Raw genomic sequence first — 16180 nt, forward strand, 5'->3', positions numbered from 1 at the left:
CTTCAGTGGTGGATCACGGAAAGGGAATGGCGACACTCTTCCAGGGGAAAGGAAACACCTAGACCCAGTGTTTCAGGTGCAGATAACGGGCTGGCCAGGGGAGGTAACAGCCAGCATGACTTTTCTGTCCCGGTACCTTTGGTGTTGGAACAATCAGAGTCCTAAGTTGCGCCAGAGCAGGTTTAGATTGGATATTGGGAGGAATTTCCCCACAGAAAAGCTGATGAAGACATTGGACCGTGCTGCTCACGGAGGTGGTGGAGTCAGCGTCCGTGGAGCTGTTTAAAGAAAGACTGGACGTGGCACTCAGTGCCATGGTCTATTCGACAAGGCGCTGTTCGGTCCTAGGCCGTACCCGATGATCCCAGCGCTCTTTTCCAACTGAACTGACCCCCGGACGCCGTGACCGCAGAGCGCCCTSAGCCCCGCTCCCGCCCTCCCGCCTGCCAGTGCGCCGCGCTCCCATTGGCTGGCCGGGGCAGCGCCGCTCGGCCAATGAGGCGCTGCCTTGTTGGTGCCGGGGCTCCGGAGGCGGTTGCGGTGGAAACGGCCGGTGCGGCGGCTCCCGGGGGAGCGGCGGGAGCCTGAGGGACCCGCGCCTGAGGGAAACTCCGGGAGCACCCCGGCAACGCCCCGGCAACGCCCCGGGAGCAGCGKCGGCATGCCGGCGGCGGCCCCGCGAGGTGAGTGTCTCGTCCGCCCGGCCCCGCGGAGGGGCAGCCGGCGTCTGGGCCCTGCCCTGCCCTGTGAGAGCAGTGAGAGCCCGGCCTGGGCGGCCTCGCCGCGCCCCTCCCTCCGCGGAGCCACGGTCGGAGGCGAACATGGATGGGCTCCCACCTCCTCCCGGCCTTCTGTGCCCCCCTCCGGCCGAGCGGCGTGAGGAGGGTCCCTGCTTCTCCGTGCAGAAAGTGATCGTGTTTCGGTAAAAACGGCTTGTCYTAAAGTGCGGCGGATCTTTGCAATGTTGAAAAAAAAAGAAATCCCTAACAACAGTTAAGTGTTTTTTTAAACTTGTGTCTGCAATGTATGGATCCCAAGTGTAGTAGCAAYAACAAGGGCAAAAGCTGGGAAAGCCCAAGTCACTCCCTTTGTTTCTTGCTTAAAAGTTGAGAACACAAGCTCTGGGAGCAAGAGCTAAAATTGGAAATATTCACTTAAATTTTAAATTGCTAAGGTAAAAGGAGAGAAGATTTTTGAAAGCAGAAGGCTGGTTGCCTTTTCAGGATGTGCACACCTGTTGTAGCCACAGATTTATAGCTGAGACATTCTTGTGTCTGAAAAAAAATTCAAACTGGTTTGTAGTAATATAAAAGAGTAATTTTTTCCCCCTACTTATCTGATGTAGCTCTGTTCCTCTGGAAGTGCTTGTGGCGACATACTCAGTTTCTAAGTGCTGTGACACTGGTAACTCAGTCAGTGTAGTTTTGAAGCCATGTACAATGCCTGGTTTAAACCAAAGTGAAATAACCCCCCACGTGCTTGACACACCAAAAGCTGTGTGGAGGCAACACCCTGCCTAGGAGCATTACACAGCTCTGTTTGGTTCTGTGCTTTCRACTTCTAAAYAGTGGACAGGAGAGATGCTAAATGKTTGTTATTAAGTTCCTGTAWGTTACRAAGTTTTGGTGTAAATAAGAAGTATAATTGAAATAGTTTTCCCACGCTTTCTATGGTTGCAGTTTCCCTAAGAGTCTAACCTCGGAAGTAAAGTCTTGACTATAGTCTCTGCTGTTGAATTCCTCTGCCACCTTGAGCAAGATTGTTTGGATTCAGCAAAAAACTGAATTTGGGCAGATTACTGTGTGTAGGCATTTTTGTAGGTGGACTGAACCCCCCTCAATTTAAATATGTAATTGAGTTGGGATGATACAGACTGACTTATTTACATGCCATAAGCATCTACACTCTGTCAAAATGTGTAGTATTCAATATATCTGAAAGAGGTAACCATTAATCTCTGTGCATATACTTTCTTCATGTGAAAAGCAGACAAGGAATCTGTTCTGAAAGAGATYTGAGGTTTTATTAATGTTTATTTGGCGACTTAAAGAGAAAAATGCTTTATTGCTGTGCACTTGTCAGTTTGATTTAGCTGCAAGTGAACAGAGCAAGTGGTGCATGGGCAAGCAAATTCTCATTGCTGAATGAATGAAATTCCTGTCAAAGCATTATTTTGTCTACATGCAGAACTAATCATGATGATTTATGAGTTAATTCAGCTTATAGTTCGAAACTCCCACTGCTTCCTGCTGTGGTTAATTCTGGACTTACTCTTCTATTAATGTAGTCTCCTATATTTAAGACTGTTTTTAGCCTGTCTTGCGTGTGTCATCTTCTTGTTTTAGTTGATGGGAAGGTTTTATTATGTAGCAGTGAAGGTTTTCTACAAAAGCAGAACAGAAYTCTTTCATATATTTTTGYCTTTACTTGCATGATGTTTCAATCAGTAATTTAACCTATGGGGAAAAAGTATTTACAGATTATAAAGGTGTATTTATCCCTTCAAAGTTTTTATCAGTGGTAAAAAGGATGGGAAATATTAGTACCCTTTTTCAGAGTGAAGAAATGCTAGTTAGTAAAAGTTCAGTTCCTTTTTTTTTGCATAAATATAGTAGATCCAAGTGTATATGCAGTAGCTATAACTTGTTTTTGCATTAGGGGTGGTCTGTAGAGGTTGGGCAATATACTTAGAAAGAACACTGGTTCTGTTCTAGCAGGGATAGCAGCAATGAAAAGTTTCAATCAGAAGAATTTCCAGGCAGAGACAATGCAGTGTGTTCACCAGCCACTATGGCCTTGCTGCAAAGGCAGTCTGACTCAGACAACCTTCAATTTTTYTCCTTTCCCATTCTGTAAATATCTTTAAGCTGTAATGATCCATGCTTATAAAATGAGTATTCAGAAAGCATTTTTAGTTTTAGTTTTGGTGTTKAAAGGGATTAATATTGTTAATATAATGTATGTTCAGCGGTTGTTATAARCTGCGTGATTAACCTTAGGCTGTAATTATGTTGCCAATATTTTCACTCCTCCCCTCACCAGCAGGACTAGAGTCTTGAAAGCCATTCTGAAGTAATGAATGTGTTTAACTTAGTATTTTATTTTCTGTCTCTAGTTAAAATTGCCATTAGTATTATTGGTCCTCAGTGGTTAGGCAGTGTATCTCTTGGCATGGGGTGGTTCATTGATTATTAAAGCACAGTTATAAAGTATTTCCAGCTTGTCTTTTACTCCTGAATGTTTTCTTTGTGAACAGAATAAATACTGTAATCCTGTTTGCTTTCCAGRGCTGTTTGTGATAGACCCTTCCTTCTGTTCCTGGAGAAAGACATTGTGAATAGCTGTGAACATGGTAAGGGTTTTGTGAGATGGCTTTCAAAATGTTTTGGTAGAAATAAAATTGAGCATTTTCTCTTTCCCTGGGACTAAGAATAAATTGCCATAATTTTTTGAGAACATTGTTTTTGGAGTGATTTAAGAATTTGGAAATTTAAAAATTTGGAAAAAAAATCACTCTAATGCACATGTCTRTTCTAGGAAAGCTGTTGCTTGGAAGACACTTCAAATTTTGTTTTTTTCCACTGATTGTGGGTGAGAAATGGTTTTGATGTTCGTTTATTTGCAATTAGTGATGACTAAATTAATTACAGCTCTTGTAACTTTACCTAGAGATCTCGCAGTATTGTTTGTGTACCAGTTAATTAAAGAGAAAAATCCAGTTTGCAAAGGAAAATGGGATTTATGTACATGTCATATTCCATGTCACCTCTGAACTGTCATTCCAGATTCGAATTGCAGCGCTGAATGCRAGCTCCACAGTTGAGGATGACTATGAAGGTACCTTCAAAAGTCATAAGACACAGACAAAGGAAGCTCAGGTATGTAAACCCACAATTTTCATAATGAAGTTTTGTCTTGATGGGCGTTTTGTCCTCTTGTTGAAGGGATGTTTTGTTTTTATGAAAGTTGTGTTCACTGTCTCATCTCTTGAACCCTCCTTTTGCAAAGTAAAAATTCACTCACATGAGTTATTTTTGGTTAGTAACACAAATGTTCTGCTGTATAGCAGAAAGTATTCMAAGTGTGAAAACACTGATATATATAACAAATCAAAGTATATTTAATAAAGTTGTCTTATAAATACATTCTAATTCTTTAAATCATAGGAAGCAGAAGCTTTTGCTTTGTACCACAAAGCTTTGGACCTTCAGAAACATGACCGATTTGAAGAATCTGCTAAAGCTTACCATGAGCTACTTGAGATTCGTCTTCTTCGAGAGGTCAGTGACCTTGAGAAAATGACACTCTAGAAACTGTTTTTGCTACACTTTATCTTGCTTCATTTCAAATTGGCTAACTAGAAATGTCAGCGTTACCATCTGGCAAGTTGTTTGCTGTTCTTTTTACTTGTCTGATTCCTAATGCCCACGTTGCATTTATTTTATCATTTCTAGGCAGTTCTTTCTGGAGATGAGAAAGAGGGGCTGAAACACCCAGGTCTGATGTTAAAATATTCCACCTATAAAAACCTAGCACAACTGGCAGCACAACGGGATGACTTAGAGACAGCCATGGAGTTCTATCTGGAGGTACAGTGCAGCTGGAATAAGACATGAGAGCCTCAATGTTTGTAAAACTTTTTAARATACAGACATACACATTCAGCATACATCATGTGAGTGCATAGTTGAATACTATGTTTTTTCTGATGCTATTTAGGATAAAATTGGTCCACCATTCAGTCCCCAAARTAGTTGTGATTCTGTTGAAAGCTAAAGCAGTGCCAGTCCCTGCAGCAAAGTGGATGTGCATGTCTGAAATGTGGATAATATTGCTATGCTTTCTAGGCTGTTATGCTGGACTCCACTGATGTCAACCTTTGGTATAAAATTGGTCGTGTGGCAATAAAACTGATCCGTCTACCCCTGGCTCGTCATGCTTTTGAAGAAGGGCTCAGGTGTAATCCTGATCACTGGCCTTGTTTAGATAACCTTATCACAATTTTGTATACACTGAGTGACTACACAAGTAAGTACAATAAATTAAAAACATCCCAATATAGGTGTGATTTTTACATACCAGTAAAAAAATGTGATGATGCAATCATACCAATTAATGTGTATCTTGCATAAGCAATGCAGTAGGGTTTGATAGAGACTTGTACTTCATGATAGAAGTTTGATTTCATGATAAAGTATGATGGTTTGTATAAGTTTTGGTTACCCTAAAAAGCTGTCTTGATGTCTTGGTTTCTTAGATTAGATTCTCTGCAGGAAGTTTCCCTGTACAGTGTTCATTTCCATGTGTGTTGGTTTTGTCTTTCTAGTAATTTCCAGCTACATAGTTCTAGGATTAGGGTATGGAACTGCAATCTAGTTCATAGCCTAGTAGGATTAATTATAGTTACCCTAGTGGATACACTGCTTGTTTCACTAATGAAATCTGCAGTTAAGACATTTGGTCAGATAAAAATGGTAAATAGTTGTGATTCTGTTTTATGATTCTAATTTCTTCTGTGGCAGAGTCTTGGAAGTAAGTGAAAGATATATTGCAAACATTGTTTAAACAAAACTAATTATGTTAGTTTTCTGGATATAATACCTAGGAAGACATAATGGGCTATCTTAACTGTATGCATGTAATTATTTGACATGTTACAAAACAACAGGACTAATTCATGTAAATGTCACATTTGAGTGGAATTCAGTGGTGCATRTGAGATCCAGAAATGGGAGTTTTGAATGAACCAAAGCAGCATTGACCATTCAATTTCTATTTCTCTGTCAGCATGTTTGTACTTTATCTGCAAAGCTCTGGAAAAAGACTGTCTGTATAGCAAAGGACTGGTTCTGAAGGAGAAGATCTTTGAAGAGCAGCCTTGTCTCCAGAAAGATTCTCTAAGGATGTTCCTCAAATGGTGAATGTTGTCTTAGTTATTTACTGCCTTTGGGGTGTAAATTTTGGGTGTGGGGTTATTCAAAAAACCTGCTGAGATCTTGTGCTTTAAGTGATAGCAATACCTTGCTGACCTGCCTTCTGAATAATGACATTATGGGTTGGTGCTGCTGACAGAATGTTCTTCAGTAATTACTTTTTTACTTTGGGAGGAAGGCAGAAAGAGGAAAATAATCCATTTGTTGCCTCTCATATATTTTCATACTTAGATCTCTTGTAATCATTTGCCTTTGTTTTACTTATTAGTTCCCGATCCCTGCAGCATTCACTTTAGTTTTCCTAATTAAAACAAATGGATAACAACCAAAACCAAACCAAAACAACTSTCACCCCCMAAAAAAGCCTCACCACTTTCCCCCGCCATGTTACTGCTTTTCTTTCTGTATGGATTTTATAGTATGAGTAGGTAGTGGGAAAAGAAAATAGAGGCCCATAAAATTTACAGGCTCTAAGTTACTTGATCTTTCAGAATAAAAATTTCCGATGGTTGATACTTCTGTGTGTATGCTGTAAAGTTGGTAACATAATAGTATGTGAACACTTCTTCTAGCACTGTTTTTGTCACATTATATGAAGATATTAAATGAGTGCCCTCCAGGCTTTAATAAAACAACCAGCAAACAAATATTTTAACTTATCTCAATTTCTCATTATTTCTTAGTGACATGTCTATCCATAATGTAAATGTGAGTGCAGCTGAAAGTGGAAAAATAATAAATGAAGCACTGGAACTACGTAAGAAAAGACAAGCTTTGCTGGTGCGTGACAGAGAACCAGACCTCAAACTGGTGCAGCCAATTCCCTTTTTCACGTATGTCTTTATATTTCCTCTTYTCATCTGAAGCACATATGCTGACAACTGTATTGTGTTTCAGTTTTCTTCAGAACACTGTTTCTTTCCCTTGTAAAAACAAAGCAACCCCCAGTGTTTTCTCATTAGTTTATAGGTTGGTTTGGTGTGCTTATGATTTTAGTGTAAACCCCATAGCTATCACTTTTYAACTTTTGATTTTAAGCCAGTGATGTAAAAAACAAATTTGGTATCTGAGAATGATTTGGCAACTATTCCAACTGTATTATTGGACTTTTCATATAKGACTAGTTTGTATGTGAATTTCAAAACAAGTTTTGTGTTTAAAAATTGTTTTTACTAYTGGAATAATGAAAACTCAGAAAAAGATTTGCAGTTCTTTATTTGAAGGAAGATACAAGGATACTAATAAGCTTKTATATATGTCTTTATTAAGGCATAAAGGATTGGGGTTTGGTTTTTATATTGCACATATTTTTCTGGAATGTGAACGGACTCTGCATGTAACTGCTATTGCAGGGAAGTCTTGTGGATAGGGGATGAGTTCTTCTACTATTGTTGACTAAATGCAGAACCTGAAAATCGTTTCTTTGACACTGCTTTTTTTAGCTTTTGCTATMATTTCCTCAGCAGCTACTGCATGGGCCTTGTTTTTTTAGAGACTTTTTTTTTGAGTGATGGGACAGGTTTTTGGCACTCAAATGCGTGTTGCTGTCCCACTGAGAAGCTACTCTTGCTATCTCTAAGCTGTTRGAGAAAAACAATACTGAATGCTGTTAGGTTTGTAAATATAATTTAGAAAATAATGGGGCAATGATTGAAGATATTGTGATGCTGTTGTGTTTCCACTTGCAGATGGAAGTGTTTAGGAGAAGCTTTACTTGCCATGTATCAACACCTCACGACATGTGATCCTCCTCGACCCAGTCTGGGAAAGAGAATTGATCTCTCAGAATACAGAGACCCAGTTCAACATCTGATTCTTTCTCCTACCTCTACTCCTGTCAGTGTTATTCAGCCAACTCCTGTCAGCTCTAATCCAGTGGTGACAATTCCAGATCCTGTATTACCTTATACTCCAACAACACCCAACTTTCCAAGYCACAGTCAGAGCTCATTGGAACCAGGAGCTACTGTAGGTGAGCAAGGTACTTCAATCTAAGATTCAAGATCTCTTTCCTRCTTATCTGGGTATAAAAAGTGCTTCAGAATTCTTTGGGACATTCTGTTTTTCAACTGTGTGTTGGTGGATTCAGACCCTTTTCAGCATATGTATAACATCTGATAGAAAAAGTGAAGGAGTATCTGACTTCTTTCTGGTTTTGTGCTGTTGCCTCACACTTCAGTTTTTCAGTCTTTAGGATGAGAAGAATTGTGACTCCATTCAAGGAGTGATGCATATCAATCTTTTAATATTGGGAAGGGCCTTGAGCTCCTTAGAATGAATGAGCTGTTCTACAAAAAATGATTGGATTATTTTTCTGCTCGTGTGTCACTTTAAGTACCTGAGAAGACCAAGCTGTCAGCTATATTTATTTGAAATCTCTGCAAGATTTTTTTGGCACTGTCTTCAGAAGGAAACCAGTGAATTTTAAGTGTTGCTGCGTAATTAATTTTTTTTTTAATAAAAAAGATTACTCACTTATTATTTGTCAATTTAACCTGTCAGGTTTTGGGGGGGTTATTATATTTTTAGGTGACATATCTGCAAGTGATAAATCTAAGAAAGGAGTGAAGCGAAGGAGAATTACAGAAGATAGTGGTGAAACAGCAAAAAGGAGATCTGCTAGAGTTCGGAACACCAAGTGTAAAAAAGAGGAGAAGGTTGACTTTCAAGAGCTGTTGGTGAAGTTTCTTCCTTCCAGGTACTGTGCAGCAACAACTTTCATTATGAGAGTATCATGAAGAGAAAATAATTTGGGATTTTGTTTGATTGATATCCCCCAATCTTAAAACTACCAGACCTATGTGATTTTTTTAAGTAGATGTGGTGCATTATCTTCTGATAAATTTAATAAAATTGCAGTTAGTAAAAATTGCTGAGTAAATATTAAAAAAATAAAAAAAAGCTTTTATTAAAGTGAATTAGAGAACAATGCATATGTCAAAATGGATAAGATAAAGTAATCTTGATTTGGAACTGGATGCAAATCTCTGAATTTGTTTCAGTTATTATATTTTCACTGTTAAAATTTGCACATTGTTCCATATTTAGGTTTCGTTTAATAGTGAAAGAAAGATTGAGGACTTTGTTGTTATGGTGGGTTTTGCCTCCCTTTCACACAGATTAAGGAAATTAGATCCTGAGGAGGAGGAGGACCCATTCAATAACTATGAGGTGCAATCAGAGATCAAAGAGGAGAATTTCCAGCAYGTTGGACCACACAGAATGTCATTTGATTCTACAACATTTATGGAATCTGGTAAGGATTTCATTATAACCCCTGTTCTTTCTTTATTGTTTTTTTCCATATAGGATGCTTTATTTTCTGTGTTTTCTTATCATACCTAGAAGAAACAGAAGAATGCTCTTTTAAAAAGTATAATTTTATGGTATRCAAATGTTTGCAGTTGGTACTAGRTGTGATTTAGAAAATCTCGGGGATTGCTTAATCACTGTCTATAAGAGCCCTGTTGTGTGGAATTTCCCATTTAAACAGATTGTAATTCAGTAACTGAATTCTGCTTATGTGCAGTGCAGAAGAACTGCTATGAGATGTGTGTAAAACACTTTTGAAACTTTGTTTCAAGTTATGATCTGCCTCAGCCTTAAACATGTATGGCTTTGTGTTTGTCTGCTTTCTAGAAAAACAGGATGTTCATGAGTTCCTGCTGGATAACCTGAATAATGGTGGGATCTTGGAGCTGATGATGAGATATCTAAAAGTCATCAGCCAGAAGTTCCTGGTGAAGTGGCCTCCTGGYTTGTGTGAGGTGGTCCTCAGTATCTATAACAGCTGGAGAAAGCACAGCAGTAGCCTTCCCAATCCCCTCCTGAGGGACTCGAGTAATCAACATATCAAGGTAATGCAACACTTTTCTTATTTCCGTATTTTCCTTATTCTGGAGCTGCTTTGTTGCTCTCCATGTGCCAGAAGTACCCCACTGAAAGCCAACAGACACAAGTTTGGCTTAGCTTTGTCTGGGGAGCTGCTTGTCCCAGCTGTTGTGTCTGTCCTAACCAGTGGTGCACTGCAACTCCTGGAGCTGTTTCTGAGCTCCTGAACAGATCTGGGCGATGCTACATGCAAATATAACCTATATACAATGTGTGTGTATGCACATACACATGCATTGAGATGTAATAAATAGAAATAGGTATATTTTGCCCCTTTATTTGTTGTTGCTCTTTCTTTTTCTTTCCCCTCCCTTTTCTTCTGATGCGGCAGAGAGTTTTGTTTTGTCATCAGGYTGGTAAAGAGGCTGCTCTGTTTGCACTCGCTGATTGAAGGTCACCATTGCTGCTCTAAATAGAGTAAATACAGTGTAGTTTTAATATGACCTGAAATTTACAGTAAAAACCCAAAAACCAGAACAAACCAAACCATCCTCTGCTCCCTCAGCATCATCACCATTTTATTACCTTTATAAATTCGTAATTTCCTGAAAGCCAGTAGAAAAAATGCTAAGTTCTTTACATTAATATTAAAGCAGCTTAGTGATAGAAGATGGTATTTCTTGAATTATAAAACCAGTTCTGATACTTCTTGTCCATGGAGTCAGCCTATGGTATCTTTTCAATGTTAGCAGTGTGTATTCATTTTGAAAATTATTTGCCTTTGGTATGACTTCAGTTTGAAATATTTGTTTCAGATCAAGTGTTTTTACTTTTTTGCAAATGAAATATTAATTATAAAAATTGCTGTGTTCCATTGATGTCATTTACAAAACAAACAAAAGTGTCTCTATGTAGCAGATGTAAAATTTTTATACATCCTATGACTTATTTATGTATATTTTCCACATATACATGGTCTTTTTTAAACAAATGTAAATATATTTATAAATTTATTCCCTTGGTTCTCATTATTACTGTTTAACTGCTTATTTGTATGTAAACCTTTTCTTATTTTTCAAATATCAGTGCTACTGCTATATTCTGGAATTGTCCCTTTAGCATGATTTGGCAATTCAATATGGTTTTATTTCAACCAGATACAAAAATAAGAATGACACTTTCTTCTAACATCAGGCAATRCTGTTCTGACCTTCTTTCATGAGCTGGGATTTTTCTTTTTTCATGCTTCTGCTAAGTATTGTTTTGTTTTGTACCTGTTGATTTGTAAATGCTATGATACASCTTATAGGCAGAAGAAGTAGTTATAGTTTGGGAATAGAAATCCCAAGAGGACAAGATGAAGGCTTTCTTTGAAGTAAATTGCAAATATAGTATTTTTTTTTTAATTTATTCTTCTTTTAATGTATTTCTTTCTGTGAATACTCTTTTGATACTTCCTTACTTTTTCTGAAGGATATGATGTTGATGAGCCTTTGTTGCATGGAATTGCAATTAGATCAGTGGCTACTGACAAAAGGGAAGAGCTCTACAGGTGAGAACTTGATGTCATTTCAGACTCTAAAAACACTCAAGCTTTATGAAGAAATTTCCAGGAGTTAATTTTGGAGCTATTTTTTCTTAATATCTTCCATATCTGTGTTTTGTTGGTCTATCGATTGTTTGCCTTTAAGTAGATGAGTACTTTTGAAATTCTAGTGTGTGAGACTCTTTCCATGGGATGCTAGTAACTTTATGATAAAATGTAATTAATTGACTTGCAGTCTCTCCACGAAATTGTCCTGCTGCCTCTGTGAATGGAAAGTTTGGGCCTGACTTCCCAGGAACTCATTTTTTGGGAGACCTGTTGCAGCTGTCATTTGCATCTTCACAACGAGACTTGTTTGAGGAAGGCTGGATGGAGTTTGTCACTCGGGTGTATTGGCTRAAAGCTCGCTTTCTAGCACTGCAGGTTTGTTTTACTTTTGTTTTAACAAATACAATTTCTCACATTAAAGCCAGTATTGTTCAGATGCAGCTGATTCGAGAATCACAGCTCTTTTAAGCATATGGATAAAATCAGCTTAAAACATAGTGACTTCATTTTACTTTTAAATATAATTAACTGTCCCTGAGGGTTGAGGTGGAAATGAAGTAGGAGGTCTCACATGCTAAGCAAATATTCAGACATGTTTAATATATAAGTCTTTGTTCAAAATAACTTGTGCTCAGCTTAAAAAAATTGTTTTTACTAAAATTACTTGGATTAGTATTGTGTAGCTTCASAACATAGGATTTTGGGGACCTGGACTCATGGACACTGTCAAAGTCTCAGGCAGTCCAAAATGCAGATTTTAACTGAAGCAGGCTGTTTGTTTTATTGCTCTTCCCTCTGCTTTTTCAAGGTAGCATGGTTCTTCTTTTGAAGACTTTTAATTTAATATGCAGATTTTGAAGCAGAGGGTTTTAAATGTATCACTAAGGGAATAATTCAGAAGAAATGTTATTTGATCCCAGTCTTTTTTTCCCCCCTCTAAGTGTTGCTTCCTGGGGACATCAAAGAGGTTTTTTTAATGCACTAATTATGTTTAAATCCATTGTCAATTAGTTATGTGAGTCAGTTTCATAAGTGTGAAGGAACTTGTACCTTCCCTTTCTTTGTWTTTCTTTTTCTGAACCTAATGATTCCTTTCTACTATTGTTATTTAGGGAAAACCAGAGTTCCTGTACAATTACTGGTGTTATTTTGCTTATGATATACAGAGCTGTATTTTGCCTATGCAGTTTGCATCCCTTCCTGGCCTCTCAACTTCAATAATTACTTTGCACAGAGCAAGTAGAATTCATTCTCTTTGCAGAATATAAGAAAGTTTCTTGACTGTGTTTTTATGTACACAAATGGAAGAGTTATTTCTGCTGGTTTACTCACCCATCTTTTTAAAGGAAAGGAATTTAAGCACTCCAGACCAATCTTACAAGTTTATGCTAGCTGAATTCTATTTTTCTGATTTATCTGTTATTGAAATAATTGGTAACATATTTTTAAATATTTTTGCTTTGAGATTTTTAGTTGAAATCGTTCTTTATTTGTGAGTACAGGCAGTAATCACACTGGCAGTGTCTGCATTAAATTTAAACATTTTCTACAAGTGTCGGAGACCCTTTCTGCAGTCAAAACTCTAGGCTTTTTGTTGTTTGTTTTACTCTGTACTGTTTCTATAGGGAGACATGGAACAAGCACTTGAAAACTATGATATCTGCACTGAAATGCTACAGAATGCCACTACCACACAAGCTAAAGCTGGCAATGAGTGTAGCATCRTAATACGATTACCTAACCTACATGTTGATTCTCTGGTCTCTTTAGAAGAGGTAAGAATTAATTTGTTGGTGTATGTTCCCTGTTCCGTCCCTCACACTCCATCTCTTCCAGTTACAAATGTCATCTATGAATTAGTTCTTTTGTATGGAAGTTTACTTAGAGTCTTAGAGTGAGAGTTTTGCAGCTGGAAGATTATGTCAAGACTACCCTCTCTTTTTCAAAAATTACAGTTTTTAGATCTGTTGGTCCTGTACGTATTTAGATTGCTTTTATGGAAAATAAAAATATTAAAGCTTCTGCATGTACAGCAGTTRATTATTGAATCACTGTTTTTCTTTTCTTTTGTTAAACATTAAGAGCTAAACTGCTGGGAGAAGTGTCAGTAGTCATAGATGTGTGAAAACAAAAGTTAGATTTTATCATCTGTGATSTTTGCAGATTGAAAAGAACCTAAAATCTCTGGAGAGATGCCAGTCTTTGGAAGAGATCCAGCGTCTGTATGAGGCTGGGGATTATAATGCAGTGGTACATCTGCTCCGTCCAACCTTGTGCTTTAATGGTTACGGCAGAGCAAAACATCTGGAGTTTGTAACCTCCATACCAGAGAGACCAGCACAGCTGCTTCTCCTGCAGGTTTGGTTTGTTTCTTAAAAAATCGGTTTTAATAAAGGATTAAGACTGATTCCTGAAAATGGGATGAAAGGATTTCTAGAGTGGGTGTTAATGAGTCTTATTTACAAACCAAAACRTGGAACCAAATTGTAAATGCTCTGAAGAGTACAGCTTTATTGACATCATTAGCAATGTGCTGGCTTTCGCTGACTGAGAATGTGGCTAAAGATATAAGATATGGAGGCCTTCATGAAATGAACAAAAACTTGAATCATTTGCTGAGTTATTTTATGGGTGGACTCATGCTGCTGTTGACTATATGGTTGCTTAGAACCATTCTGAAACTTGGTTATCTAGCATCTGCATGATTTTTGTGCTGTGAAGTCACTCTTCTGCATTAATGAAACTGCTGATACATGCAGTATAATTGCTGTAGAGTTTGTCCATTTGACACTGTAAAAATAAGTGTATAAATGAGCTCAGCTGTGCGAACAATTTTAGCATGTTAGGTTATTTGGGGGAAAAAAAGTTTGCACAAAAAGAGGCTGATGGTCTTTTAACTGGACTGAACCAAGTCCCACAGCTTCCATGCTATCTTGTGACCCAGCCTCTTCAGAGTAGAAAGCAGGAGAATGTTGCTRTAACACTGGCCTTAGAGTTGCTATTTTGTTATTTATGAATAAAAYGGTAGCACAAGATCATAAAGATCCAAAACGTGTTTCCCTAAGGGCTCTATTCAGCTGTAGATCATTAGAATTACTAACCTACAGCCATCCCTTTCCTATTTTCTTTCTTTGCATCTCTCGTTAAAGCAGGAAGATGTGATGATTTTTTTGTATTTAGATCCTACTTGTATATTTGTCATCCAAGATCCATGCACCTCCTATTGTCCTTTTAATGTTGTGTTTAAAGGTGTTCTTTTATGTTTCATTGAAGTAATCACATTAACTGAATRTAGTGTTTTGCTTTGCCCTGCTGTGCATTTGTGTCTAAAATAAACTCTTCATTGTTATAATGGATCGTTTTCATATTTACATTCCCTAGGACTCCCTGCTCAAGCTGAAAGATTACAAGCAATGCTTTGAATGCTCAGATGTTGCCTTGAATGAAGCAGTTCAGCAAATGATTAATATGACAGCAGCCTCTGCTAAAGAGGAGTGGGTTGCTACGGTAACACAGCTGCTCACAGGAATAGATACTTCATTATCATCAGTTAACAGCATCTTGAAAGACTCTTCTGTAACACCAAGCCTCGTTCGCTTAACAAACAACCTGATCCAGGTAACCTGTGTATTGGCACCAGGAAAGATGTGTTGTGTGCAGCAGACCTTCAGGGATGATACAGTTGCTGTTGAATTCCCACCCACTCGCAGTCACGGCTTTGGTTACATTTCTGTTACATTTTTGGCAAGATGAGTATTACCCTATTAGGTGAGCATTGTCATAGTCTTCAGTAGGATGGAGATTCACTGAGCACACCTGTTTGCCTACTGTGAATTGTTTGTGTATCAACAGAGAAACATCTTCATGGAAAATGAGGGTAAAAGAGACATGTCAGAGTAGGGCAAATAATCTGCTACACTTCTCCTACTGATCGACCTACTTCTAGCATTTTTATAGTCACTGATGAGAAGCTGAGACTCAACTTTGATTATTTCCTTAGGATAAAYTGTGTTGCCAACTTTGGGTTATTTGGAAAGGATTCACACCTGATCTTTGTTTTGCATCACTTTATCTGTGTCATGTCTTTTTCTTTATTAGATCATAGACTGCAGCATGGCTGTCCAGGAAGAACCAAAAGAACCATATGTCTCCTCAGTGCTTCCATGGATTATCCTGCACAGGATCATCCAGCATGAAGAAGATGCYTTTCGATCCCTTTGCTGCCAGCAGCAGCAGAACCAGGGAGAAGAAGGTGGATTATTTCTTCAGTTTTACATATTTGACCTGAACTCTTCATCATCTAGCTCTGGAATATAAATAATAAAGTACATGTTTGTTGTCTTACCTTGCTGGCTGAAGGGAATAGAGGGCTATGCAAGCGCCAGTTTCTCCCCACAGAGGGAGGTTATTGCTTGTTCAAGCATTGAYTCAGATTTAACTCAGTTCTGTGCTACTTTAATATTTACCAATTTCATTCTTCCAGTGAGTCCTGATACCCCTATGTTGCCTTCTTCACTTATGCTACTGAACACAGCTCATGAGTATTTGGGAAGAAGATCCTGGTGTTGCAATTCAGATGGTGCTCTGCTCAAGTTCTATGTAAGTAGRATGGTGGAATAATTGAGATTGATTCAGAYTGATCTCTGAAAGTYATCTGGCCAAACCACATCTCAAAGSAGGAAACACCTTCAGAGTTTTATTCGATTGTTTATTGCCTTGTCTCCATGTTAAATATACACTTTTCAATCCACTTTACATCTTCTCCCAGACAAACACATGGCAGTTTCCATCAGTTTAATCTGAATAGCAAAGACTTGTTCAA

At 38.2% G+C, this 16180-nt stretch overlaps 1 protein-coding gene across 2 annotated transcripts in view; it reads left to right on the top strand.

The window, feature by feature from the left end:
- Positions 1-505: 505 nt before the first annotated feature.
- Positions 506-16180, top strand: part of CABIN1 (calcineurin binding protein 1) — a 104562-nt gene continuing 88887 nt past the window's right edge. Inside the window, exons 1-19 of one of the 2 annotated variants that reach the window (XM_057373879.1) lie at positions 506-683; positions 3288-3352; positions 3786-3878; positions 4167-4280; positions 4455-4589; positions 4848-5028; positions 5788-5917; positions 6617-6766; positions 7622-7914; positions 8463-8631; positions 9053-9189; positions 9573-9790; positions 11238-11316; positions 11546-11733; positions 12984-13133; positions 13522-13716; positions 14740-14976; positions 15457-15610; positions 15842-15957. In XM_057373879.1, coding sequence (XP_057229862.1) covers positions 3350-3352; positions 3786-3878; positions 4167-4280; positions 4455-4589; positions 4848-5028; positions 5788-5917; positions 6617-6766; positions 7622-7914; positions 8463-8631; positions 9053-9189; positions 9573-9790; positions 11238-11316; positions 11546-11733; positions 12984-13133; positions 13522-13716; positions 14740-14976; positions 15457-15610; positions 15842-15957 — 2742 coding nt within the window. In that variant the 5' untranslated portion in view covers positions 506-683; positions 3288-3349. The remainder of the gene's footprint in view (positions 684-3287; positions 3353-3785; positions 3879-4166; positions 4281-4454; positions 4590-4847; positions 5029-5787; positions 5918-6616; positions 6767-7621; positions 7915-8462; positions 8632-9052; positions 9190-9572; positions 9791-11237; positions 11317-11545; positions 11734-12983; positions 13134-13521; positions 13717-14739; positions 14977-15456; positions 15611-15841; positions 15958-16180) is intronic. The other variant, XM_057373880.1, reaches the window with a different exon arrangement.

The sequence above is a fragment of the Malurus melanocephalus genome, unplaced genomic scaffold (assembly GCF_030028575.1).
Source record: "Malurus melanocephalus ecotype Western Australia unplaced genomic scaffold, MMel_1.1 scaffold_208, whole genome shotgun sequence".
Taxonomy (NCBI): domain Eukaryota; kingdom Metazoa; phylum Chordata; class Aves; order Passeriformes; family Maluridae; genus Malurus; species Malurus melanocephalus.